This window comes from Frankliniella occidentalis, unplaced genomic scaffold (genome assembly GCF_000697945.3).
Source record: "Frankliniella occidentalis isolate FOCC.00 unplaced genomic scaffold, Focc_3.1 Scaffold226, whole genome shotgun sequence".
NCBI lineage: Eukaryota > Metazoa > Arthropoda > Insecta > Thysanoptera > Thripidae > Frankliniella > Frankliniella occidentalis.
In genome coordinates this window covers 101,883-128,716 of record NW_026267352.1, presented here as the reverse complement: position 1 = coordinate 128,716, position 26,834 = coordinate 101,883, and the positions used below count along the sequence as shown (strand labels likewise).

Genomic DNA, 26,834 nt, shown 5'->3' with positions numbered 1-26,834 from the left:
GGGGGTCGTCCTTAAACTTGAGAGGCTGCGAGTTTGCCTTGACACTGACACTGACCAGCAGCAGCAGCAGCAGATCGCCCAAGCCCCTGTTCTGTGGGATAGGCTGAACTGCGAACGAACGGACGATCGAACGGTGGGATGCGGGTAAAGAAAGCTATAAAAGCTTTTGCATTCGATGCAAATTATGTTAAATAACATTTTGAAGGTGGAGGAAGTGACGGAATTGCTGCTCATTACAAGTACTGACACTTGTGTGCAGAGACATATTCTCGGTGTACAGGCGCGTGAATTCGGAGACTGTCTTCCCAACTCATTTACTGCCAATATTGGAGGGAGATATTAAATACCGTTAATTTGCCGTTCTTTAATAAGCTCAATTACAATTGTCCCGCCGTTCGATTGTTCGTTCGTTCGTTCGACCGATCTTAAAGAGATAGACTCTAGGTCCTAAATTGCAAGCACAGGCAGTATAGGAGAGGGAGGGGGGTGATCTCACCAAGATCTCAGTCTTGTTTGACAATCGCGATTCTTTAGAAAGCAAAAAACATTTTTGTACTCGTATACCGGGTGTCCAGGCTAAGACATGACAGTACGATGTGTTGCCTATGCACTGGCTGCAGGGGCTGTGGACGCACGGTGCTGGCAGGGGAGAGGACTGGTGGGGGAGCTGCCACTTCCCCAACTACCGCGCCTGCATACGCAACACATCGCACTGTCATGTCCTCGGATGGACACCCGTTAGGATTTTGTATGCCTTGCACACACAGAAAACTTTTTCGGGAATATTATTTTGAAAACAATATTCTTGGGAGTACGTCTTGTTTATTTTCCCCCTCGTGTGCTCCCTCGACTGGAAGGCACTTTCGGGCGACCAACCGCCATATAATAAAATTAAGGGGGAAGAAGAATGGTCATTGCGCAAGGAAGCAAGCCCCCGACCAGCCGGTCGTAGATACTGTCCGACCCGCGTCACCGGTGTCACCCAGACCCGGAGCCCGAATTAAAAATACGACCGGAGCCTGCCAAAGTCAGGGTCGAAGCGCCGGCCGCGGCCCCGCCCACCGACCGGACCCAGGCCCACAGCGCCGGGGAGGTGGGCATGCCCGCTTCACTCGGCGGTCGAAGGGGCTGCTTGTTTCCCCACTCAACCATCCTGACAGATCGACACGCTGGACACGATCTTCGGACTTCACACCTCTTACAACCACTTATAACAGAAGCGGCTCATCCGGGCTCACCACGGTATGCCGACTACATAAAAAAATAAACTTTTGACGGCAAAAGATTTAATTAATCTTTTCTGAAACCACACGTCTTTCCATTTAACAAAGGGACGAGGAGAATTTGATGAGTTGAACAATTTTGTGCAATTTCTTGAATTCATTTTATTACAGAAAAAGGTACAGGCAGGTTGGTAAGTTCACACTGAGTGGTAGTCTCCCAGGAAATTTGAGCATTATATCGATATACTGGTTAAAAAGATCAAAGAAATAAGAGTGCAAATTTATTTCATGTTAAAATGCTCAAAATACTTTAAGTTAAAAAATAATCATAATTATTGAGTATTGCTGGAGTTTTCAGTTTCCATTTTTTCTACCACCTTCTCAGCTGTAGAGGAACTCAAATCCATGCCCTCAGGAATTTCCATGATACGAGGACCATACAGTAGTACATATGCACAATGCCAATCCCCACCACCAGAGAGTTTCAAAATATCTTCAGCTGAAACAGGTGTGACTTTGTCATCATCACACATCAGCCAGGTGTTATCACTCTGTCGTACCCACCCAACATAATGACCACTTGATGATGAACGCCCTCTATGAGTTAACACAGCTTGAAGAGTGTAGTATCCTGAGTTGTTGGAGCCCAGGTCATTTTCTAGCCAATAGGGCTCTTTCCTTGTTTTTACCTTACTGTCGCCAGCCTTCTTGTCTTTAAGGTTAAGTTGTTCTTCAACTTTTCTGTCTTCCAATTGCTATGAGGAAAAGCAAATTAGTATAAGTAGATAGAAAAAGAAATCTTAAATGAAAATAGCAAGTTTATAATTGATTAAATCTTACCTTAAAGCGATCTCTCATTGGTGTAAGCTTTTCTTGAAGTTCTGGAGTGCACAGTTCAACAGCATCAAATTCCATGGGAAATTTGACATCCTTCAAGATCTTTGCATTTACAGACTCCCTTTCTTTGTAATAGAAACGAACAAATTGCACAGTCAAATAAGCAGGCAATCTACTAATTTTACTCTGGAATGCAAGCAAACAATAATCAGTGAGCTGAAACCTTGATGGATTTTTGGAAAGTAAGGAAGGTAAAATCACTTACAGTTTTGGTGTACACTGCATCTCTTCCAAGTGTTGGCGAGTTCTTTGTTATATGTTCTTGAAGTTTCTACAAATACATCAAACAAAAAATTAGAATAGAAGATAAAATGACATATCTCTGATCTACACAGAATGTGAAGCAAATACGAAGACCTTCGCTGTGCAACATAAAAAACTTACAGATCGCAATCCAGACAGCATATAGCGCACATCTTGGGAAATAAAGCAACTGAGTTGCAGGAAATCTTCTTCAGAGCGGGTTGGTTCTTCTTCTGATGCTTCATTGCATTTGTATTCAACATCAAATCGGCCTCCAAAGTACTGCTCTATCAAAGACCTGAAATAGAGACATGTGTTTGGTTGGTAGAGGATGACAACAAGCATAAAGCGGACAACTAAGAGGACAGCTTACTTTGGTTGATATTTTGAACCTTCAACAGGCTTTGATGGGAGCTTCTGCTGAAGCATGCGTACAAGTTCAGTCCAGCATTCATTGGCATCCTGTCAGGAAACAAATAACACAATGAGCCTCGCATTGAGCAAAAGTAAGTAAAAGTCTAAAGGCAAAAATTACCTGCTGCATGTAAACTCCTCCTGCCCCCTTCTCAGCAAAGCGTGGAAATGCCAACCGAAGGACTTGGAGAAGAATAAGAGGAGAAAAGGATGCCCCTCGGTCCATCATAGCATACAAATCTCGCAGGGCAACTGTTATTGATTGGGAAGGGACAAAAGATCCACCTCCAACACCTAATGAGAGAATACATCATTTCATTTTAACCAACTAATCAATAACTTGAAGGACTGATAAAAAGTAATTACTGTTACTTACTAGCTTCAAAGGATTGAAGACCATCTCTGAGTTCAGGTACAGTCTTAAGACACTGAACAGTAGCATTAAGGTAACAGGTGTTTCCCAGGTTTGTTAATCCAGCAGGGAGATCCATCTGAAACGTTTAGAATTTATATTTAAAATGATCTGAAATACCTCAATCTGGGGCACTAAGAAGAAAAAAACCTACAGCAGTAGCAAGTTCAGACTCATTCATGTCTTCCATAAAAACAGGTTTCACTGCAGGTTCAGAGGGCACATCTTCTTCTTTGCTGCCCATTAATAAGACCATGACACCCTGTAATTAATTAAAAAAATATACAACAGGTTGCAAAGCATCATGTTAAAATAACATTTGAGTAATTGAGAACTTAGTCTAAGACACTTACATCTTTCAAAGGTAGATTTCCCCATTCGGTGTCTTTTAAAGTCATACCCTTTACCATAACCTTCTGTCGGTTGGGCTGAACACCAGTCAAAGCAAACAGTTGCGCCTTGAATAACAGCGGGTCTTCTTCTGTATTCACTTCCACATCGGGGAACATCTCCTTTCCCCATTTTACTTTAACTGCAAAAAGTAAAATAAAAAAATTCTTAAAAACACAAAGATAAACAAACAAGTAGCAGGAGAAAAACTTCAACAATGAGATAGGTAACATAAATATATGATCAATGAAATAAATAAATGAATGGGAGGTGCTTTCCAAACAAAAGGGAGGTTGGCATTTGATGCTGAACAACGATGAAGCTCACTTCTTGTCCACAGATAACTAAACTCACAACAGTCAGATAGGAGGATGACATGGAAATTCATTGAAAGGACCATGACTTTTTTCTTTTTTTATTTGAAAAAAAGGCACTCTGACGGTGAGAGATTGATATGGGTCTTGGATGCTATGTTTACGAAGTACTAGACATTGAACATACAAAAATTACACACGGTGAAAAATTAATATATTGAAACCATTGTAGCAATAAGTTAACAGCCGGGGGTGAACAAAAGTGAGGTTAACAACTCGGCATCTCATCTTTATCGACTAGACTAAACAGCTCACCTTTGAAGCTTGGCATTTTTAAAATCTGGGTTGTATTTCTTAAGTGCCAGTAACGTTGTTTCCAAATGTTACATAAAATAGAAGAGTTGAATCCAGTCAAACTATACAGGAACTCGAATCAGCCGCAACGGGCACCGCACAACAAACACGACAGTCACTCAGATTTCGAGTGGTCATTTGGTGTCCGCTCACCGCCCTTACTGCCTTTTCAGATGCAAAATTTCTCATGTAAAAGAATAAAATACCTTGAAATTTCCCATATTCTCATAACTGCGAATAGCGCTACCTGCAAATATTCACTCCGTTCCCCGTTCCTATGTTCCTATGTTCCTACATTCTGCTTTGCTTATTTTGTTTACATAAACCTAACATTTATCTCTTTTAAGTGACCATGAATAATGGATGATCGCCTATGACTGAACTCCTGGCTTCGTTTCTATCATGTGATTTGACCAATTTTCTTGAAATGTATCTGTAATTGACGGAGTAAGCTGTATAAGACGAATATAAGTTTGTGGCCGGTCTCCGGATGCCTGTCACAATGGCCCCATCTTCAACAGAAGCTCATATGTTGTCAGATGAAGATTACTTAGTATTAAGAGCTAAGCAGGCATTTACAATCGACCCACATGCAGCCAAAGCATGGATGTTAACTGCTAAAACCTTGTATCCAAATAATTTCGCAGTCCAGGTAAATTGACCTGATGTGTTTGACGTTAAACATGCATCAAACAGTTTTGTGATACTCACTACTGCAATGTCTCTTTAATCTTTGTTGTCAGTAAAACAAATAGTTTTTACTAACATGGATTTATTGTTATTTCAGTTTGAGGCTTATAACATTGTAAAGTCTGCTAAAAATGTAAAAGAAGCTGCCAAATGTTTTGAGACTTTGTAAGTACTGCTCTTCCCCCCCAAAAAATGTATATATTATTTTTTACATGTTCATTTCTTATTTCTCTTTGGCAGGCTTCAACAGTTTCAAGGTGATAATAAGCTTTGGCATGAAGTTGAATTACTTACACGTGCATTGCGGTCAGACAATGCAGAATCTGAGCCTTCATTTCTTCGAGCAATGTTTGCAAATTTATCCACAGGTTAATCTTTTGTTAAATAGTATCAATTGAAATATCTTAACCTTTTCTGCTTTGAAATGAGTATTAATTCTGTGAAAATTTGTAGATGCCCAACAACAACTACTACAGGTGACAGCAGACCGTAGTAAGGATACTATGGAGCACTGCCGTCTTCTGATGATTCTTCTCTCGCGTTTTCCACATGCAGTAGCCAAACATGGTGTAAGTTGCATGATGCTTTATAGGAAAGCAACCCCCCTTTTGATAGTTTAAAAGACAATCCCCTATCCTAAATTTGCCGTAATACAGTATTTTACTTCCTTTTAAATTTATAGCCCCGACTTGTTGATACTCTTCTATCAGCAGAGAAACATAGTCATTGTCCGAGTGCAAACAACTGTTATCGAAAGCTGTTAGGTTGGTACATCCAAATTTAAAATTCTTCCACGTTAAAGATTGTTATCTTATCTTTTACGCCTTTTAATTATTTTTTTTGCCTGAGAGTGTTTCTGTATGCTCATTGTTTTGTTTGCAGTTTGTGAACTAGTTCCTTTAATGGGTTCAAGCCCAATTCCTGTTGAACTTCCACTCCGGCAGATATATAGACTAATGCATAAACTGGTTGAATATTACATGTTATGTTTACTAACTCAAGTAAGCTCTTTTTCTATAATTAACAAGGTAAATTCCAGTAAAGTGGATTTCAACTTTTTATCTAAATAATTTTTCCTAGGACTCAAGTGAAGCTGATCCCTGGGAAAAAATTTTCCAAGGATTTTGGTCATTAGGTCTTATGTTAAATTGGGATCTGGCAAAAATGTTTAGTCAACCATGGTAAGTACTAATTTTTCTTATTTATCTACAAAAGTTCGTGTCATGAGATTAGAGTGTACCAACTAACTTGTTTCAGGGGACGTGAACTCTATTGGCAGCAAATCCTTAATAACAATGAGCATTTACATCACTCTTTAGATCCTGAAAGTCACGAGGTGCGCCAACATGTTTATTGTACAGGAATCTTTTTCATGCGCTGTTTGCATGAATACACATCTTCTCTTCAGAGTGGTAAGTTGAAATATTTCCTGATGTTAACTATTAAACATGTGGTATTAGAATTGGACACTCAAATTCATATCTATGAAGGTGAGCATCAGCTTGTATTGCTGGAGGCATTTGTAATGCCCATACCTGAACGAGAAACCTCTGAACCACCACCCAAACGCCGCAAAGGAGATGGTAAATACATTTGTCTGTCCTATCTGCTTATATATCTTCCCATCAGTAAGTAGTCTTTGAAATTTACTAACTTGAATTTTTTTTTAATTGATTAGATTCTTTGCCTCTTGTAACTGTTGATACACCCACCTCAAGTAATTCTGGAAGTTCTCCTACAAACCCATCCTCTGGTGTGATAAATTGTAATCAATCAACTAGCTCCCATAGAGATCGTGCAGTTTTCACTTCATCTGTTGTGGCAAATCTCACGACTGCACTGCGTTGCTGGAGCATGATCAACTCAAAGGATGCAATTCAAAGAGGTTTTGCAATTTTTTCATCAAGCTATCATCATGCTTCTTTGTCCATTTTATTGCCCATTCAATTAAAATCTAGTTTGATTTTAAAACAGGAGTAACAAAACTGCTGCAAATGGTTGGTGTTGATATGTGGTTATCTGCTTTTCATCAAGATGTTCAACTTTATAGAGGAGAGGTGAACGAGTTGGTCACCCACCTTTTGCAAGTTGAGAACCCTGGAGGAACAGTACTTAGCCAAACACAAAATACTATGTCGGTAAATGCTTCTGTAGTTCAAAATTTGCGCCTCTCCTCTGGGTTTTTCTATTTGCGGCAACTTCCTGTGAGTTTAAGAAAATCAACCCTGTTTTATGAAACTGTATGTGGAAACTTTTATACCATATTCAATCATCTATCTTATCATATTCACTAGGCTGCTGTTGATCGAGCATTGCAAATAATTGGAATGTTAGGCAGTATACCAGTTGGAGGAACACTTTCCTCTAATCTCCTTAAGCAGACCCATTCGCAGCGTCATATACACTTGTTGCCACTTACACGCACTTCTGTCCTTCAGTATTGTGTCCATCTTATCCTATCTGCTCTTCAGGCAAGTCTGCTAATCTAATCTAATCTAATCTATGTATTGTTTGTTAATTCTTAAATTTTCTTAAAGACTCGTTCCTGATGACTTCTTAAAAATTGTATTTTGTTATTTTTACAGCAGCATTTTGTATCGCAACCACCTGGAGGTGGCGCCACAACTACTGAGCTAGACATGTGTGTAGGAAATATGCTCGTACTCCTTCAATTAGAATTAGGAGATACAAATCAACCAATGCCCGGCGCTATTGATCTGTTGACTAAACTTGTATCTCATATTCGCTCAAGATCTTCATTTTCTTATCCAATTTTTACCAATTATATTGTAAATACTGACATTCTTGAAGAAATTATGCATCTTGCAACAAAGCAAGAAGGTTCTGTGGCATTTGAAATAGCCCCCCCATCAAGCACACAGCTTACAAGGTTTCTATTTCTATTTAGATACAATATTATGTTGATTTTGATAATTTTTTGCTTGAATGGATGTAGAGCTTATTCCACTGTTCTTGATGTTTACAGTCAAAGACGAATATCAACTCGAGGTGTGGACAAAGGTGCTAAGGAAGACTTTAAATCGGCGATGAGGAGACAAGTGGCAAGAAGTGATGAGCCAGTTGAGTCACTTCTCATCAAATTTTTGACAAGTGAACAAGACTACGTTAGAAGATTATTATGGCCTCAAACGAAGGCATACGCTCCAAGAATGTGAGTTCTCAATTTTTTTAAATAAAATATATGATGAATTATTTAAAGGTTCATGGTTTTATTGTTCCAAAAATCCTGGTTGATGGTGCTAATATGGAAATCAAATGTAGTTTTAGTTTGAAAAGGATTTTATTGAGTGCTTCAAAGTTATGCATACCAGGTGGATAAAATGTTTTGAACAAAACTTTAAGGCATGTAGGTGTGGATGCACAACTTTTTGAATTTGTAGACTTTAGCTCCCTGGGATAGACAATACAACAATCTTACTCCAGGCCATCAAGATACCAAACTATACCATTGACAGCAAATTTTCTTGCGGAAATATAAAAGATTAGTATTGGCAACAAGAAATATTTCAAACTAGATAGGAAATAAATTTATAAAGGTGCCTTTGGAAAATCTTGCAATCCTTTTAGATGGGATAACCATAATCTGACAATCAATAGTCTCAATTATGATAAATCCATAATTATGATAGAACTGCTTACAATAAATAAAGCTTTCCTTTTATTAGCAGAATACAAGCTAGAAATTGGCTGGTAAAGTTTCAGTCAGTTTCCTTTTCTTGTCATCTTTAAGGATAGACCATACATCTTTATTTGAAACGAATCTCACGGCAATTAAACCAGCTTCAGATAAATACCCAGTTCCTCAATAAATGGCACTTATTAATCATGTTGGTATTATACATTTCAAGCAAGGTGAGAATTGCATTCTAGCAAATAAGAATTAACATTGATACTTAAAACATTTCAACTTTAAAACAACAATAAAATTGCAAGTACTTGTAATGGTTGAAGTTACAACTATGTGCCCCTTCACAAGACATAAGATGCTACCGGATTCCTCCTATACAAAAACAATAAAGTCTAACAGTTATTGAAACACTAATGATATACTTAGAGATATTCAATTACTTCACAACATCAAAATAACAATATCTACTTATGACACTGGACGGTTTCCACACTGAACAATCTCAATTGTCCCTATCTTACTACCATAAATTTGATTACATAGGATTTGCATATACAGAATACAATGGATGAAAAGGCGAGTACAGAGTATGAACATGCATTGGGATATAGCATAACACAAAAACAATAGCATAAACTGCTTTAATAGAGAAAGAAGATATACTTGTGTTGAAAACAGTTAAAACTTCAGCCGTTAAAATTCTGTCTGAAGTTCCTGAGATGATCAGTAAATTATGTAGTTGGGTTCTCCCATGACTGCGCAGATACTACAGGCCTCTGGAAAAAGGTACACATTACATGATCTTTAGTATTCCAATTAGATAAACTGAAAACAAAGCAAAAATGCTTAGAGTTTTGAAGGAACACGTGTATTTGGAATTTAGAACCTATCAAAGGTTATTTTCTGGACTGTGAAAAATGAAATTGATGCCCTAACAGAACAGAGTTTGTGAGGAACAACAAAACAAGCAAATTCAAATGTCTGCAGAGGATTCAGGATGAGTTGCCTTTACAATGAACTAAGGTACACTCTGTTGAAAATGTGGAATTGCTCCCATTCCCCTCTAACCATTGCACACCCTTTAACATATGAAGGATCAGTTAGTAGATTAGTAAAACAAATCTATATCACAGAGAGGATGATTGCAAAGAGGAAAAAAGAGGCCAACTTACCCAATAGAGATTTTACCAAGCTCAGCACCGTCTTCCCCGCATAAAACCACTGCACCCCTACATAGGTACTTCAGGATAGGTGAAGAGCGGCAGGTTCACAAGCTTTATCTAGTGCAAAGTTGGTAAAATTACTTACAGAGGTGCACACTATAGTGTTACTATGAAAAGTTTGATGATATAGACAAAATTGATTTGTTTCTGTTATTAAACCAAGTGATAGTGGAAAAATAATTCTGTACTGACAAGCTTAACTGTACCATTGATGAAATATTCTTGTATGTGCTCTTTTTCTATGTACAAGTCCTGGAAATGGGAGAAACACTTAATTTCCAAAGCCACCAAATCCATTAGAGAGATTGTGTAGTGGAAGGTGCCAGGAGAGGTGAACAAATAAGCAACAATGTGCAGATAGTGTAAGCAAATGTGTCAATTTGAAAGTTATTTGCATTCCTCAGTGGGAATATGTGTTAATGTCATGGACCTTACTCACTCTAGGCTCGGATTAAGGACACCAGCAATTTCCGAAAATTGGCTGCTTGCAAATAAATGGGGAAGATAACCAATCAGTACTCATAAGTTTTAAAAAGGAATTTTACACTAAATGAAGTGATAGATGTTATGATCTTAGCTAGAATTATCGAGGACTTGGTGCAGGGACACATGTCAAAATGTAACAGAATAAAGTTATCATTTAATAATACCACACATAAACAATACAATTCAAGATTGATAATAAAATATAAAGCTCCATTAGGACGGAATTTGTAATACTGAGTGTCTCAGCTCAACAAGAACAGTCACCTGAAGGAGGATGGTCCCACTAATACTAATCACAATTTGCATAGAACACATACGAAGGAAAAATCTTCCTAAAAAAAAGTGTGTATAAATATACATATACACACATACAATGCATCATGTTAAAACAACCATATATCAATTGATATTAAGTACATGGAGTAAAATAAAAACAAACATGGTATATCAATATAGATAGAAAAGTTACTTTCTGCTAATAAACCCCCAAATTTGTAAATATAGAATTAGATTTAAAAAAAATAAGTACAGTACAACATTGTTTAGATTATTTTCAAGTAATTGATTTGAATGGAATTTCAAATAGAAACTGAGATTACCTACTAAGTACATAGGTCAAAAATTGATAACTTGCAGCATACCCGCCTCAACAAGAAAATGATTGTTCACTAAGTAAAAAAATCTCTGAAGGGGATGCTCTACAATATACCAGAATTAACATTGCTAATACTAGCTTAGAAATCAGGTACCCTGGTAAATTTATTTCAAATATTCTGGATTGCTGAGATTATGAGTAAAGTTCAACACAGATCCTTTGAGACAAACTAGCAAAATAATGAGATACAAGCAGCGCAATTCATTCCATTGCTTTTGCTGTTTAAGTACTACCAACTGAATATGGTGCATATCATCACAATATGAAAGCTTGCTATTCATCCAAGCGGCAAGGACCACTGGTATCAAATTCTAGGGCTTGCAGAGATCATTTCATGGAATTCCGCAGTGAAAAATTATCTCCACAAACCATAAGCATGTTCTTCTGACAAAGTCCAAAATTTAATTTAACTCCATCTTAATGTAATTCATGACTTTAATGCAACCCTACATGTGACAGATCACAAGTGACAGTAGAAAGGTGACCACAAAATCATATTCCAAAGCCCCACCACCTGAAATACCACATGCGACTCCAACATGGTACCAACAGTAAGCATAAAGCATAAAGTAATACTTCTGGTTTCTTTTGAATGCTATTTAGTTAATTCCTCCCGAACAAAAGAAAAAAAAAAGAAAAAAAAGTAAAATGATTCTTAGCAAGTTCCTTGGGGCTATCAATAAAGTACGTGTGCAGAGGTGACGAGCCAAAAAACTAAGCTATGCTTCAGAAAACTCGTCTCATGGTTTACACTCTTAAAGAACACTAGAATTGTCCTAATTTAAAAGTACAGAACTAAATACAATAAACTAATGCGATTCCCAAAAGACCTCATCTCTCATCTAATTAGATAGAAATGTTACTATCCACAGTAACACTCAAAAGGCAAGATTTTCAATGGCACAAACAACATACTTCTATGAAAAATGACACATGGAGGGAGTATTTAATTTATCACAAATACTTCTGGAAAGTTACAGTTTGTCAAAAGTCAAAGGTAACTAGTAGAAGAAAATATAATTAAATGGATTTAGGAATTCAAGCCATTAAATTTTTTTGAAGAAAGATATTAAATGATAAGTCCTTATAAAATAGATAAGGCACACAGTTTCAATGGAAGTCGCAGTCTGTATAATTAACATTTTAAAACAAAACTACCAATGTTGCAGTCAAAAAGTTAATGTTTTGGGAAGTCTTGTCTAAGACGAAAGAGACAGTAAAATTCAGAAGAGCAGCTATAAAACTTGATTTAAAAAAAAATTAAGATGGTTTTCTAACCAGGGATATTAAAATTATTTGGAACAATCCAAATGGCATGGGATTTGTCAATGAAGATGAATCTAATTAATTAGAGCTTTGGGCAGACAAGCACTTGTTTCCCACTGTTAGAATTTACAAGCAATGCCCAGGTGGTACATATAAACTTAACAGATAAATGTGTTTGGACAAACATTTACATACACAGAACAAAAAACATGCACAGATGAAATTTTGATGAAGTTTAAAATATTATTAATGTTTATAATAGAATTTGTTCCCTAATCCTTCAATAAGAAGTAAAGTTTGTTCATGCATTGTGAACAAAGGGGGAAAGTTTTGTAAGGATAAGATAACTTATGGGAATGGAAGATATGGAATGCTCATGTTTGATACTTTCAATCATACTTGGTATTACTAGCCTTCCCTGTACAAAATGTCAATTTCCAAAAGGAATAGAACCAGGATTTCAACTCGGGAATTAAGATACTAAAAATCAGGTAGATAGCAGAGCTGTCGTAGTGTTAACTTGCCTCTGGGTTTATACTTGAGATGTTCCTCAATGAACTGGCACGGGCAGCGCGATGTTGCACAGTGACGAGGAGGAGGTGGAGGGAAAGTTGCACCAGTTCTCTCCGAGACATCCACGGACAGGTCCAGGCGACGCCTCACGAGTTGTTTCACCCATCGGGATGAGTAGCGGAGGAGCACCAACTCTGCACGTTCCTGCATGCAACACAACCCACCACCTTAGAAAGCTGCACATATTGCCTCCACCCATTGTAAACATTCCCCACATAAAAGCTTCCTGTTAATAACTGCGCTTAGACAAAGACAGAATACTTCTTCAGAAGACAGGGAATTTCCAATAGCTAGAAACAGTCACCACCACCAATTGTCAACCATAAGCTAAAAGCGACCCTGCTTTAAAAAATATTAATTACTGACAGGCATGCGTGACTAGCTGATTCTTAAAGTCTCATATTACAGGTCAGCCACTATGTGAAATTACCCTAAAATTTGAACACCATATTTAGTTTCGGTACACAGCAAATGCAACAAATAAAAATACATATTATCATTAATACAAAATGCCGCTTAGCTAATTCCCCTTTCTTGAAGCCAGGCACTCCAGCAAGGGCAGCAAGCTCGGGAGTCATGTCTGGGCTTGTTCTGCAGATGTTCCTCAATAAACTGACATGGGCATTGAGCAGAATTCAGATGACGTGGATTCATGGGGTTGCCACCAGCCTCATCCACTGTCCAGTCCAACCGCCGACGCAGAAAATCCTTACTCCAGCGTTGAATGTACCGTGCCAGCAACTGTTCACCTCGTTCCTGCGCCACCCAATTCACATTTCACCGCATGCCACACCACAAAAACTGCATCTTGCAAAGCGTTGGGTAGAAAGGAGATAAAAACTTTTAAAATATCAAAAAGTTATTTATTTTAAAAAGAGACAGTCTAGAACAAGTCTTGGCAAGTTCTACACATAATTTCTAAATTTCTAATTTGCCTCCTTTCCACCCAAATAAACCTTACAAGCAGCAGAACTTTGATAAGCCAGTGTTATAGTTCCACAAGAGAAACAACCTGAAATATACTTGAGGAGTCTCTAATAAGGTGGCCCTACACTTGATGTATCCATTTGTCTAGCCCTCTTTTGCTCATCACACAGCATTGAAGACATCATAACAATGAAGTTCATTTGATGAACGGCACTGCATCTCCCCACACAAATCACAAATCAAGTGAAAAACATTTAGCAAAATGGCACTTGGTACAAAGCAGAAACACTGCAAGTGTAAGGCCACCAACAGACAAAATACAAACCAGTCTACTTAAAGCTTCGAGTTTGAACTGGCAAAAACACTAAAGCAAAACTTGTAATACATCTATTATTTTTTTTATCAAAGGTAGGATCAGGTCTATCATTAGCTCATAATTATTCATGCTCTGAATGAAAAACTTGCTAATTAGGTATGTTTTAAATTGAAGTGGGTAGTCCCAGGAAGAGATAAGATGTAGATGGAAAAAAGTCATAGAAGAAATACAAGATAATCAATTTTTTGTATTTGCATTCCAATCATTAATAGACCTCTCCTACCATTTCCTCACATGCCTCGTAGGGTGCCCACCTTTTAACGCTATACTGCTACCTAAATTTAAAATTAAGACGATCCATTTTTGATCGTGTTCAAAAAATGTTAGAGCAAATTTTGTTACTCTTTGTGTGGTTGTTTTGACCTTGTTACCACAGCATCTCTGAATGCTCAATCAAGATTTGTGTTGCACAAATGCACTTAAAATCAGTTAAATTAAGGGTTAAAGATGTTCACCCTGATAGGCATGGGGATGGGGGAGGTGAGCTGGGGTAGAAGTGGAGAGAGGTGGCCTATAGATTATAGAGTACTGGGACAACGAAGAGAAAAGTGGGCAAAAGGCAAATGTGTATATGTATCAAGTCATCAAGAGTACTACTGAGGAGAAAACAGATGTGAATGAAACTTCTGATCAGTTTCAAAATATAACTGAATCAGCAAACAGACAGACAGAGAGAGACAGGTAGATAGATAATGTTTATCACACAGCCTCTACTTGTACACCCATCCCCCAGAAAAAGTTAATAACAGTAATCCTGTTGAGCTGAAAATTTTTAACCTTTTTGAAGAGCAGCTGAAAATCCAGTTTACTCAGGAGATGTTTTACAGTACCTGTTTCCTCGAGACTCTTGTTGTTTGGCTGCCTTGAATGATGATATCATTGTCCTCAATATCCATCCTTTGCTGAAATTGCAGTCTTTGCCTACGCTCCTCTGTTGTTTCCTCTCGGTTCACAGGACGACCTTCACGCTCTTCTTTTTCAATTACCTCTTGCAATTTTTTCTGAAGAAATTCACAACAGTTACAATTTACAAGGACACTGATAGGATTGTTTGAAAAACTGCAGAAGATGGAAAAACTCACAATGCAGTCAGTAGTATCGAAGTATATGAAGCATAAATTCACTTTATGACATGACAATTTCCCTCTGTCGTCGAGCCCCAATATTATTTTGTGACGAAGTAAATTCTTGTTTACAGCTGCCATACAGCGTTCCAAATTGTAATTTAGCTTTATCTTTACCCACATACACAAAAATATTGCAGCAGCATTTAGAACAAGCCACATGACTCCAAGTCCAAACAGAGTAAGACCCGTGACACCAGAGAAAAGCAGAGACAACAAAACAATGAAAGCTGTTAAAATCCATACAACCAAAATACGCTTATAGCATATGTTGTAAGCATGAAATCGTACATCATTGGTAAGCAATTCCATGATGTGAACATAATCTTCAACTGTCAACTGAAACAAACACAAAAACAGACATCAGTAATTTTAATGTTTGTAAGAAGTAGAATTGCCTCCTACAAAATTGAAAATTTTCATATTAATGAAGACATACTGTTAGGCCTTGAGCCATTAGTTCTTCAGGGACCAATTCTGGTCGAAATTGTGCAGGTGTAATCCAAGGGAATCTTGTGTTCACTGGGAGCAGGGTCACTATGATGTCACCGTTTGCTAAAACGGAAAGCAATTAAAATATTACTTTAAAAATGTACCAAGGAAGTAAATAACTTTGGGTCCGAGGTAAATTTAAAAAAAGTGGAAACATACCAAAGCCTTGACGTATTGTGCCAACAGTGGTATTTACAGAGGTAGTTCCATTAGTTTCACGTAAATTCACAGTGTGCAAGTCAACTTTTGTATCTACAGGTTTGGCAGGTGACCGGCTTACGCTACTGCGGCTAACATTAACATGAGTTGTCTCTGCATTTATGACAGCTGCAACTGCCGCCTGGTTTGTTCTATTAGCATTTTCTTGATCTGGTACAGGGCTGAAGTCTTCAGGACGAGGTCTGACTACTCGCTTAGGGGTAGTTGCTGAGCCATCAGCAGCTACCACTTCTTCAATTTTATTTGAGCCAGATTCATCCTCAAACTTGACCCAACCTCCAGGTTTGGGTGAACTTTCTTGGGGAGCAACTTTGTGAGTGTTGAGAGGTACAGGGGCAGCTGCAGCTGATTCACCTGCTTCAAGTTGAGGTGAGTGATTTGATTCCATCTGTAAGTGTTAGAAAAGGAAAATAGGTAAAAATCACCAACTTATAGAGACGAAATGGGTAGGTACCCGTGCCGTCATGATGAGTACGTCGCAAGGTTATCCAGGTGTCACAGGTACCCAGTTTAAAACACGTACATATGGCACATTACGGATAGATTGACGATATAAAAAAAAAAAGACGAAAAGAAACAGCACTTACCTTAAATCGAGCTACAAAAACTTCATGAGCTCTTCACACCCCCTGACACCTGTACAGGTGAAGCTCAACGCCCTAAAACATTCATTTGTTTATTTCAACACAACAAGTTCCACGGAATGCGTTTACCCATGGTTTACCTCGGAACCGACAGGTGAGAGGGGGTAGCGGGTGGGGTAGGGAATGAGGGAACGGGGCTCAGCCTCACGTGCACGGGAGGAGGAAATTATAAGGAAAACTGGCGTGTGTAAAGATTTATCTTTAACTCAATTATTTACTTCTTTTCACGTGTTTCTTCATTTTTAGATACTCGCTGTATGAAACATACAGAAACCGTCATGAATGCATGAATGCAAACATTCCATAGATACCATTTGAAATGCCCGCCACCGTAGTCGCGATGGTATCTGCCTTGTGTCGAACGCTCGGGAGGGGTGGAGGAGGGGTGGAGGGGGAAGGTGACGTCTGCTAGCATGGGTGTCAGTCGATAATCACAGAAAGCTTTAACATGATTGAATACGAATTCTCTGATTTACATATCCTGTCATGCCCATTCGAAAGTAACATAATTTTATTGATGGGTTATTGATAGCAATTACATTTTCTCCTCAGCGTTTACACTTAATTCGCGCTTAACACACCCCAAGATGACTGTGGATGAGAAGCTGTTTTTCAGAAAAACAGTTCAACACTTGGCCCGTTGTTTAGCAGCAGTAAACAAAGCACCATGGCAAAAGGTATTCTTAAAATAAAAATAAGTTGATTATGTCGAACTTTCGTCGTCGTGTTAACACACATCCCTTAAAACTAGTGAACCACTCCTAACCCCAGATGTCTGTTGCTTCTTTGACACTTGTGCAGGTCAACATTTTGTATCAATTGTGCCCCCAAGAAGACGAGCGAGGTGTCTTCCGAATGGATCAGAGGGCTCAAGAAGCTGTTATAGCTCTGGGCATCTATCTCCTCGAATCAAAGCTCTATCATCAGGAACGGATTTTACCATACCTTCTCCGCCTCCTTGGTGGTTTGCCAAAAGCTGAATGGCCTGATGAAGTTCGCACCTGCCACAATGAGAGTGAGTACTTCTCAAGCTTTGAATTTAAAGAAATATGTTGAAATTTTATTAATGTAAAATGCGTTCATGCACCAATTATTCATTCATAATGTGTTACTTAGGAGTCCCAGTGTCTGAACGATTTAGTTTTTGCTTGAACACACTCCTAACTGATGTGGCTACAAAATGTGAGAGTTCCCGCGGTAAAATAATTGCTGCCCAGGTTCAACTTCTTCATGCACTGGTAAACCAGTGCATCACATGGAAAGGAAAGAGTGATTCATCAGTCAGCAGCTCCAAATGTTAGTAAACATTCTGTTTAAATTGTCATTCAGCAAGTGGATGATTTTTCTTTCACTGAGAAGAGAATTTATGTGACCTTTGTTTTGTTTCAGTTATTCTCTGTCAGTCAACAGTACCCGCACTTATTGGTCTTGCAAGGTCAATGGGAAGGTTTTGCACAAATGATCCACCTCTCTTATGTCGCCTCTTCCCTCGTCCCACTCCACCTACAAACACTAGCAATATGTCTAATTCAGAGAGTTGTAAAGCAGATAAGAAAAGGAGTTTCTCTAACTTCAGGTACCATTTCTTTTAAATGTACTTTATATTATCAACACCCCATTTCTATTCTCATAAAGAACATGTACTGTTGAATATTTTTTAAAAGGTCCATTATTCCTCGGTCACTTTCTGGAAGTTTCAACCCACATGCTGTTGATGCGCTCAACATGGATTCTTCAGAAATCAGGTAGGTATTTTAGTTACCAGCAGGACATTAGAGATTGTTGGGTTTTAATATTTATTATTATTTACCAGCTCAACTGCAGGTGTGAAACGAGCATCCGTGCAAAGTCAGCAATCTGTTCCTTATGATCCAACTACCTTCTTCTTTTGCAAATTTGGTTCAAGCTTTAACCAATTTCCCAACATGAGGTTCTCAGAATCACCAGAGAAGAGAGCCCAGCTTCAGTTTTCACTTGATCATTTGAAAGTATGAACGAATATTTTTTTGCTTTATTTATTTTGTTCAAAGGAAAGTATTATATATTCAATTGAGTTGAATCTAATCTTAAACCATTTATTTTCAAACAGACAATATTGCAGCTTGCTAAAAAGTTGTTGACAAAGGAAATGTTGTCATATCTTGATTCTGAAGCTGCAGGGATGTATGAATGTGGCTTGCTTCATATATTTCCCTACAGATCTTTTAGCGAAACTCTAAATTTGGTCATGGTCACATTACTTCGCGAACTTCTACAGCACCAGAAAGGTGTCCACTTGAGATAATATAATAGTTTTATTATATTGTTTCCAGACAAAAAACTATTGCTCTAATCCCTTTTCTTTCCAAAGTAGATTTACCATCCCCATTTACAAGAGATGTTCAAGAGTTTGTGAAAGGTTTGTTCTTGTCTGGTCAGACAGAACTGCAGGGTCGCAATCATGATGCTAGTGAGAGAGAGGATCGCGAAACCAATTTTTCAACTGTTAACAAATTTAAAGTGAATGTAATGGCGAATTCAGCTTGTGTTGATCTGTTAGTCTGGGCAATTGGTGATGAAACTGGTAAGTAGCTAGTTGTCTCATTTCCTGCTCTGTTAAGTTGTAAAAACGTTATTATAATATCTATCTATCTATCTTTCTATTCTGCAGGAGCAGATAGTTTGTGTGGTCGCCTAACAGAGAAAATAAATTCTAATCATGGGCATAAATTGGTTTTAGCTCATATGCCTTTACTTATGGTTTGTTTGGAGGTAAGAAACTACTTAAAAATTAATTATTTTTATTTATTTATTTATTTTATCTTGTTCTTAACTATTTTTATGGTCTCCAGGGACTTGGTAAATTAGCCCAGAAATTTCCTAATATTGCCAGTACATCAATTATGGCATTGCGTGACTTTTTGGTGAAGCCATCTCCTATTATTACAAAGCTGTATCAACAATCAGCTGGAAATACTGTGGCCCGTAAAAATCAACCTTACAAAGTTATGAGTAGGTAGTTTGGTTATCACAAAATAACTAGTTTAACTTCTTTTTATTATTAGTGTATAATTGTCAAACATTTTTTTCCCTTTAAATTTAGTTCAAGGAAAAGAATTGGATGGTATTGGTGATGCACGTACTGTGAGCTCTACTCAAGCAGCATTTGAAAAACTAAGAGATGCAGCTATAGAAAATCTATGTATTGCACTTGAAGCATCTCATGTGAATGATGCAGACACTGTTCGTGCCTTGGTTGCTTCTCTGTCAAACAGACTTTTTACAGCTGAGAATTCTGAGAGGTGCAGGAAGTATATAATTAATTATTTATTTGCATAACATCCTGTTGTCCACATGTAGGAGGTACATACCATACTGCTTTTTCAATGTAGTTGTTTTCTTTCAGCGAGTCCTCTTTGATCTCAACAAATATTGTCATAATGCTGGGACATGTTGCGGTAGCTCTAAAAGACACTCCAAAAACAACCGATACAATTCTCCAGTTTTTTCAAGAGAGGTTCTGCCGTGTACCATCTCCCTTAGATATTCTTATTGTTGATCAGCTTGGCTGTATGAGCATATCCAAAGTAAGTCCATTGTGTATTTACGCATTAGAAGAATATAAAAGGAAATATTTACCATTAGTTTTCCATTGGCTATTTTTTTTTTCCTAGCCTCAAGTTTATGAAAAGATATTGCCAATGTTTAAAGAGATCACCGTTGAAGCCAGCTCAGCAGCTTATATGGATGGCAAAAACAACCAGTACAGGTACAATCTTTTTCTTTTTTTTCATAGTTTATAGAATACTCCTCCATGACCAAATTAATTTCACTGTTTACATACTTTATGTGTCCTAAAGATGAATCTCTGTTCAGGCATGTATCTGGTGCTGTCGTAAATGCATTAGCAAATATTGCAGCTAATCTTCAAGGAGAGGCCAACATGAATGAGCTCCTTGTAAAGCTTTTGGAACTGTTTGTACAGCTGGGACTGGAAGGCAAACGTGCCAGTGAGAAAGCTCCTGCTGCTCTTAAGGTATATTCAATAGATTTCATACCAATGGGGGATTTGCATGTACAGTGTTAAAATTTGATGTTTCATTCAAGGTAGTTGTTGTTTTTAAAAACTTTTCTTATCTCTTTTTACTGTTTGCAGGCATCAGCCAGTGCGGGAAATCTTGGTGTGCTGATTCCTGTCATTGCTGTGTTAGTTCGTCGCCTCCCTCCCATTCGCCAGCCAAAAGCACGCCTTCACAAACTTTTCAGAGATTTTTGGCTGTACTGTGTTGTAATGGGCTTTACTGCAGTGGACTCAGGTACTTGACAATGCTCGTCTTAAGATTTTCCAGCAGTTTGTTGCGTGTTGCACTAATATTGTCCCTCTCCTTCAGGACTCTGGCCTCCCGAGTGGTACGACGGGGTGAAAGAGATTGCAGTGAAATCTCCATACTTGGTGTCTCAGTCCTCGAGCAGATCAGACATGCGGGAGCTGCAATACACCTCAGCAGTACGAAATGATAGTGTTTCTCCCACTGAGCTCCAGGAATTAAAGTCAAACATTTTGTCTTTGTTAGAGCACCCCACTGAAGTTACTGCTTATGTGAATAAGCTGACTTTTGCACAGAGCACATACTTACTGTCAGTATATTGGCTGGAAACAATGCGAGTGCAGACATCAAATGAACCAAGCCTTCAGCCTATCTATGAATATTTGAGTGATGCTGGTCTTCAGAAAGATAAATCAGGAATCTGGCAATGTATTTGCAGTGTTGGTGACAGAGTATTCTCCTCTTTTCTAGAAGTTATGTCAAATAAGCCAAAAGATGAGAACCGTGAAAGAGAACTTGAAAATCATGCACAGTTTCTTCTCATTAATTTTAATCATGTTCATAAACAAATTCGACGTGTTGCTGATAAACATTTGTCTGGTTTGGTAGACAAGTTTCCTCATTTGCTTTGGAACTGCAGAGTTCTCTGGAGTATGTTGGATATTCTGCAAGTGCTGAGTTACTCTCTGGAGCTTGATCCTAACGAAGAGACTCCCACTCTGTCAGTACCTGGAACACCCTACTCTCTTCCCCTTATGGAGACCCTAGAAGCCCGTGAACAGATTGTAAAAGACTTTGCTGAAAGATGTCAAGGAATAGCAGAAGTTGCTATGAAGTGGGCTCCACAACAGACGCGAAGTCACCTGCAGGATTACCTTAATCAAGTTCCCTCATCAGGAATGTGGCATCATTCAGGATTAGCTCTTGCTGCCGAGAGTGTTCTAAAATATACAGGGCTCAACATTCAGTCAGCTCCTCTTGGTTCAGGTACCTTGAACAAACGTCCGCGGTGTGTAACAGCTGATTCGGCTCGAGTTATGTCTTCATTATCACTACGCAGTAGATATGCAGGCGAGGTAGCTGGCCTTATGACTGCTGGTCCTCATGTTGATCGCAATGCTTTAATTGAAGATCTCATAGAAAATGTGTGGAAATCATGCCGCAGCCAAAACAGTCAAGATCATCGTAGTGCACTGTGGAGAACAACAGCTATGTTGGTTTCAACTCCTGGTAAATATATTTCCTTAAGTTCATAGTACTGTATTGATTCTCCCAAATTGTGATAACTGTTGGGGTTCTATACAGGTTTGTGTCGAAAGTTATTGCATGTTGTGGCCTGGTCTCAAGTTGGCCTCTTTACTGATGTTACAATGACCACTGCTGTGGAATGCTGGCGGTGGCTGTTAACATCTAGACCAGATTTGGAATTACGTTTTTTACAAGAAATGTTAGCTGCATGGCAGGTAAATTATTGTCACTTTTGTTTCCAAATTAATTATGAACTACATTCATTTGGAGAAACTAGGTTCAATTGCTTTTCATGTTTTTCAGTGCACTATTGACAAGAAACTTGGACTATTTTCAGTCGAGGAGGAAGAGGTGAGCCCTTTAGCGGCTCATGAAGGTTCCAATCTGGGGCCTAAACCACCTTTTGTGAAGCCTCATAATATTTGGGTGCAGGTGTGTTTTCTCGTCTTTGATTGGGTATAGTTGTGTTCCAGATTCTCCATGGATTTTACATCTGACTGTCTTTGAAATTCATTTTTACAGTTTCTATCAGAACTTGTTGAAACAGCAAAATACAACAGTCAAGAGAAGGTCGAAATGTTGGCCTCATTACTGCATCGATCCTTGCCAATGACTGTTGGTAATCATGAAAACCACATAAATAGGCATGTAGCAGCTGTGGGAGTTCGTTTCAGGTTGGTTTATTAGATTAGATTCTGTATGATTTCAGGGAAAGATGTGCCAAAAGATGTATTAGTTTAAGGCCAAAAATTGCTAAAATATGGGGGCGAGGAATTGTGTGTAGTGTGATCATAATCTAATACGTATAATATTTTTTAAATTTTCTTTTAAATTCCCATTTTTCTACCCTTTGTTTTAGATTACTTCTGTGTGGACTATCTCTGCTTCAGGGTGACATTCTTCCCAAATCACTGAGCAAAAATGTTCTCAGAGAACGTATTTACTGCTGCTGCTTAGATTACTTTTGTTGCTTACCTCGTTGCCCTCAAAATGGCCCTGATCTTCGAGAAGATATTTTGGTTCTCATCCGTTTTTGGGAAAATATGCGTTCTGATAAAAAGTATTGGAAGTCAAGTGTTGTTGGAGGTATTGACTTAAAATTGCTATGATTATGACCCATATGCATTTTGTTGTCATGAACCTTTATTATATGAGGAGAACTCTTTTATTTCAGACTTGGATTTGTATGGACCTCATCAGTCCTTACGCCAGACTGTAGAAATGCGAACTTCAAGTGGAGGATTTGTTGGTGAATTAGGACCTACACCATCTCGAGGTTGGATTAACACTGTTCCCCTCTCATCATCCCAGAACACTTTGAGCAAACGATCCTCAACAGCCAGGTCTAAACGGCCAGTAAACGCAGATGTATATGTTAAAGAATATACAAAGAAAAGAAATCTTATTCTTGAACTACTGGTAGTTACTTCCTCTGATACCTTTACATTATTTAATATTTAGTCTGGTCATGGAAAATGCATACTATACTTTTTATTTCAACTCTCTTAGGCTGTGGAAATTGAATTCCTTTTAATCTGGCATAATCCAAGCAGTCGCCCTGAACTCCAAATCCCTGGAGAGGATAATATTGCTGCACGCCGTGCAAAAACAGTGGCTGATAGGACTTGGAGGGATAATGCTCGCCTTGCTTGGGATATAAGTCCCGAGCTTGCAGTTTTCTTACCTGTGAGGTAAAAACGTCTCATGTTTCCTTGCTCTTAGCTATCAGTTACTTACTGGAGGCTTTCTCATATTTTACATGTTACCATTCTCCTTATCATATGTCTTTCTCCATAGACTGAAAAACACTGAAAGCATAATTGATGAGGTTTCCCGTCATATTCGCCTTAATCCTATTGTTGTCTCAAAAGTTCCTCATTCCATTCAATACCTTGTCACATCTGATAACTTATTGAATGACATACCAGAGGTGAGTAATATTGTCTAATTCCAGTTCAACAATAGATTGTAGAAAATCAACAGTCTTTTATCAGTTTTATTGTTAATTTTTTGCATGGATTTTGTATTCCACTGTCTCTCTTTTCCAGCTTGTTTACATGTTGTCATGGGCTAGAGTGACCCCTGTGCAAGCTTTAGCATACTTCTCCAGACAATATCCACCTCATCCTATTACAGCTCAGTATGCTGTTAGGGTTCTGAAGAGTTATCCACCTGATGCTGTCTTGTTTTACATTCCTCAACTAGTTCAAGCAGTAAGGCATGATACGGTGGGTACATCTATCTTTAGTTTTCAAATTTAAAAGCAACATCAACCCCTTTTCTTTTCATTACTAATAACTGTGTGCTTAAACTTTTATAGATGGGATATGTTATTGAGTTCATAAAGTATATTGCAAAGAAGTCCCAAGTTGTTGGTCATCAACTTATCTGGAATATGCTCACAAACATGTACACTGATGAGGAAATGCAGTGTAAAGATCGTATGTAGTTACCCACTCTAGTGTAATTCTGTTGTTATTTTTAAATTTGGAATAATGCTGTTTAAATATTTCTTTGTAAATTCCTCAGCTATACTGTTTGATACATTGGAAGGAATCATTAATAGCATTGTTGAAACACTGTCTGGACCCGCAAAACAATTTTATGAAAGGGAGTTTGATTTCTTCTCAAAAATAACTGATATCTCTGGCCAAATTCGGCCCTATCCAAAGGGAGCAGAAAGAAAACGTGCATGCCTTGAAGCCTTAGAAAAAATAAAAGTCCAAGCTGGTTGCTATCTTCCCTCTAATCCTGAAGCAATGGTTCTTGATATTGATTATAAAAGTGGCACGCCTATGCAAAGGTAAATGTATTTCAGCAATGTTGTTTGTAAATTGATTGTTAAGTTACATTTCTTATCTAATTTAAACTTTCTTTCTTCACAGTGCTGCTAAGGCTCCTTATCTAGCAAGATTCAGAGTGCGACGATGTGGAATTAAACAATTGGAGTCCCTTGCCATGGCTGTATCTGAGAAAGAGGATGAAGGTAGCAAAGAATTGAATGTTGGGACTGGTGTAGAAATGTGGCAGGCTGCAATCTTCAAGGTATGTCCTCTTTATTTCTCTACTTTGCACCGTCTAAATGGAGAAAAGTTTATTTGTACTCATGCGACTCCTGAGAGAAAAGTGCACCTGGACTAGAATAAAGTGTTCTATTCCTCTTACAGGTTGGTGATGATGTACGACAGGATATGTTGGCTCTACAGGTTATTGGAATATTCAAAAATGTGTTCCAACAAGTTGGATTGGATCTTTATTTGTTCCCGTATCGAGTTGTTGCTACTGCCCCGGGCGTAAGTTTCCATTATGTTTTATTACAGTTAACAGTACTTTTGTACTGCAATCATTTAGAACTGGTTTTCTTCCTCTGCAGTGTGGCGTAATTGAATGTGTGCCAAATGCCAAATCTAGGGATCAGTTAGGCCGCCAAACAGATTTTGGAATGTATGAGTATTTTATTAAGAAATATGGGGATGAAAACACAAGCGAATTTTTGGTGAGTTCATCTATCTCTCTGTTTTATACCATTTAGTATGTTTTCCGATTTTAGTAATGCCTTCATTTTAAAATTTTAGAATGCTCGTCGCAATTTTATCAAGTCAATGGCAGCTTACAGTGTTATAGGTTTCTTACTTCAAATAAAAGATAGGCACAATGGAAACATTATGCTTGACACAGACGGTCATATAATTCATATTGGTGAGGCTCCAGTTATCATCGCACTAGTCATTTACATATGAAATTATTTATTTAGTTTAACAAGCATCAAAATTTCCTGTTATTTTCAGACTTTGGCTTCATGTTTGAAAGCTCTCCTGGAGGAAATATTGGATTTGAGCCTGACATAAAGCTAACAGATGAAATGGTTATGGTGATGGGTGGCAAAATGGAAGCTGCTCCCTTCAGATGGTTTATGGAACTCTGTGTTCAGGCATACCTTGCAGTCAGGTGAATCTTCACTCATACATTTCTTCAATGTGCAAATTTGTATTTTTGTAATTTTCTTTAGATAATTTAATTTTCTTTTTAACTTTATAGGCCATATCAAGAAGCAATAATATCTTTAGTCTGCCTCATGTCAGAGACAGGCCTTCCTTGTTTCCGCGGACAGACTCTGAAGCTTTTAAGGGGTAGATTTGCTCATCAAGCAACAGACAAAGAGGCTGCTGCATACATGCTCTCTGTCATCAAAAATTCATTCCTTAATTTTAGAACTCGTACTTATGATATGATTCAGTACTATCAAAACCAAATTCCATATTAACTCTGTTCCAGTAGTGTGTGCATTTGTTAAAAACATGTCACTTCTTTAGAGCATGTAAGAGATTTTCATGGTCTGTAATCATTTTACAATCACTGTTTCTACAAACAAAATTGATTATTGTTGATTATGCTTCCCTAGTGTGTAATATTCAACATAATGTTGGCATATTGTAAATTGCCAAAGAATTTAATAAGCCATAGCATTTTACAAATCAAAGTTAACTCATTCAATAGTATTTTGCTCATGCAAATTTAGAAGATGTAGGTAATTGTAGGACTGCTTAAGAGCATTTGTTATTTTGGTTGTGGTGGGGAAGGATCAGAAATATTTCATCTGCCCTTTTTAGTTGTACCTGACATTGTTGTTTTCCCTTTACATTATTTGAAATGAAAATGTATTAAAAAAAATAAAATGTGATAAAAAGTTTTAAACCTACTCTCTCAA

The 26,834-nt window shown here is 37.9% G+C and overlaps 4 protein-coding genes across 9 annotated transcripts; 2 read left to right on the top strand and 2 right to left on the bottom strand.

The window, feature by feature from the left end:
• Positions 1-1,360: 1,360 nt before the first annotated feature.
• LOC113202041 (ubiquitin carboxyl-terminal hydrolase 14) lies at positions 1,361-4,407 on the bottom strand. The gene is made up of 10 exons (XM_026416093.2): positions 4,209-4,407; positions 3,543-3,721; positions 3,344-3,451; positions 3,154-3,268; positions 2,899-3,071; positions 2,737-2,825; positions 2,505-2,661; positions 2,326-2,391; positions 2,064-2,246; positions 1,361-1,978 (listed from the first exon to the last, which is right to left on the bottom strand). Exons 1-10 carry the CDS (start codon positions 4,222-4,224, stop codon positions 1,556-1,558), a joined length of 1,509 nt encoding a protein of 502 aa, XP_026271878.1. The 5' UTR covers positions 4,225-4,407; the 3' UTR covers positions 1,361-1,555.
• A 102-nt stretch (positions 4,408-4,509) lies between these two features.
• Positions 4,510-8,156, top strand: LOC113202039 (integrator complex subunit 10). 2 transcript variants are annotated; one of them, XM_026416092.2, is made up of 14 exons: positions 4,510-4,899; positions 5,035-5,102; positions 5,178-5,305; positions 5,391-5,506; positions 5,620-5,701; positions 5,820-5,938; positions 6,018-6,118; positions 6,195-6,349; positions 6,428-6,520; positions 6,616-6,822; positions 6,912-7,141; positions 7,232-7,408; positions 7,526-7,827; positions 7,924-8,156. In XM_026416092.2, exons 1-14 carry the CDS (start codon positions 4,738-4,740, stop codon positions 8,111-8,113), a joined length of 2,130 nt encoding a protein of 709 aa, XP_026271877.1. In that variant the 5' UTR covers positions 4,510-4,737; the 3' UTR covers positions 8,114-8,156. The 2 variants fall into 2 exon arrangements, with proteins under 2 accessions (XP_026271877.1, XP_026271876.1); XM_026416091.2 differs by having other exon boundaries at positions 4,511-4,899; positions 7,523-7,827.
• Positions 8,157-8,219: 63 nt separating this feature from the next.
• On the bottom strand, positions 8,220-16,677 carry LOC113202042 (transmembrane protein 268). 5 transcript variants are annotated; one of them, XM_026416097.2, is made up of 8 exons: positions 16,515-16,677; positions 15,868-16,315; positions 15,656-15,771; positions 15,175-15,555; positions 14,923-15,093; positions 12,741-12,933; positions 10,249-10,290; positions 8,220-9,362 (listed from the first exon to the last, which is right to left on the bottom strand). In XM_026416097.2, the coding sequence occupies exons 2-7, from the start codon at positions 16,313-16,315 to the stop codon at positions 10,250-10,252; spliced, it is 1,350 nt and encodes a 449-aa protein (XP_026271882.1). In that variant the 5' UTR covers positions 16,515-16,677; the 3' UTR covers positions 8,220-9,362; position 10,249. The 5 variants fall into 5 exon arrangements, with proteins under 5 accessions (XP_026271882.1, XP_052128811.1, XP_026271879.1 ...); XM_052272851.1 differs by having other exon boundaries at positions 8,220-10,290; XM_026416094.2 differs by lacking the exon at positions 10,249-10,290.
• A 264-nt stretch (positions 16,678-16,941) lies between these two features.
• On the top strand, positions 16,942-26,821 carry LOC113201968 (phosphatidylinositol 4-kinase alpha). The gene is made up of 32 exons (XM_052272848.1): positions 16,942-17,248; positions 17,373-17,586; positions 17,688-17,867; positions 17,961-18,147; positions 18,236-18,316; positions 18,385-18,559; positions 18,661-18,838; positions 18,925-19,134; positions 19,222-19,322; positions 19,403-19,562; positions 19,654-19,852; positions 19,957-20,137; positions 20,225-20,319; positions 20,427-20,586; positions 20,707-20,866; positions 20,942-22,108; positions 22,184-22,341; positions 22,430-22,558; positions 22,649-22,800; positions 22,986-23,212; positions 23,301-23,545; positions 23,636-23,817; positions 23,924-24,056; positions 24,175-24,354; positions 24,447-24,567; positions 24,656-24,929; positions 25,012-25,171; positions 25,294-25,419; positions 25,500-25,622; positions 25,702-25,825; positions 25,915-26,074; positions 26,165-26,821. The coding sequence occupies exons 1-32, from the start codon at positions 17,159-17,161 to the stop codon at positions 26,388-26,390; spliced, it is 6,258 nt and encodes a 2,085-aa protein (XP_052128808.1). The 5' UTR covers positions 16,942-17,158; the 3' UTR covers positions 26,391-26,821.
• Positions 26,822-26,834: the final 13 nt, after the last annotated feature.

Excerpts from the sequence above, each read along its gene's own strand:
- LOC113202041 (XM_026416093.2), bottom strand. Across the intron at positions 3,452-3,542 it reads GAAATCTACCTTTGAAAGAT|GGTGTCATGGTCTTATTAAT; the intron begins GTAAGTGTCTTA and ends AATTAATTACAG. Across the intron at positions 3,072-3,153 it reads TCTTCAATCCTTTGAAGCTA|GTGTTGGAGGTGGATCTTTT; the intron begins GTAAGTAACAGT and ends TTCTCTCATTAG.
- LOC113202039 (XM_026416091.2), top strand. The coding sequence starts at position 4,738 with ATGCCTGTCACAATGGCCCCATCTTCAACAGAAGCTCATATGTTGTCA. Across the intron at positions 6,350-6,427 it reads CACATCTTCTCTTCAGAGTG|GTGAGCATCAGCTTGTATTG; the intron begins GTAAGTTGAAAT and ends ATATCTATGAAG. Across the intron at positions 7,142-7,231 it reads TCTATTTGCGGCAACTTCCT|GCTGCTGTTGATCGAGCATT; the intron begins GTGAGTTTAAGA and ends CATATTCACTAG.
- LOC113202042 (XM_026416094.2), bottom strand. The coding sequence starts at position 16,315 with ATGGAATCAAATCACTCACCTCAACTTGAAGCAGGTGAATCAGCTGCA. Across the intron at positions 15,094-15,174 it reads TCGATACTACTGACTGCATT|AAAAAATTGCAAGAGGTAAT; the intron begins GTGAGTTTTTCC and ends GAATTTCTTCAG. Across the intron at positions 9,363-12,740 it reads TCTCAAGTATAAACCCAGAG|AGGCCTGTAGTATCTGCGCA; the intron begins GCAAGTTAACAC and ends ACCTTTTTCCAG.
- LOC113201968 (XM_052272848.1), top strand. The coding sequence starts at position 17,159 with ATGACTGTGGATGAGAAGCTGTTTTTCAGAAAAACAGTTCAACACTTG. Across the intron at positions 19,323-19,402 it reads TACTTATGGTTTGTTTGGAG|GGACTTGGTAAATTAGCCCA; the intron begins GTAAGAAACTAC and ends TATGGTCTCCAG. Across the intron at positions 20,320-20,426 it reads GGCAAAAACAACCAGTACAG|GCATGTATCTGGTGCTGTCG; the intron begins GTACAATCTTTT and ends ATCTCTGTTCAG.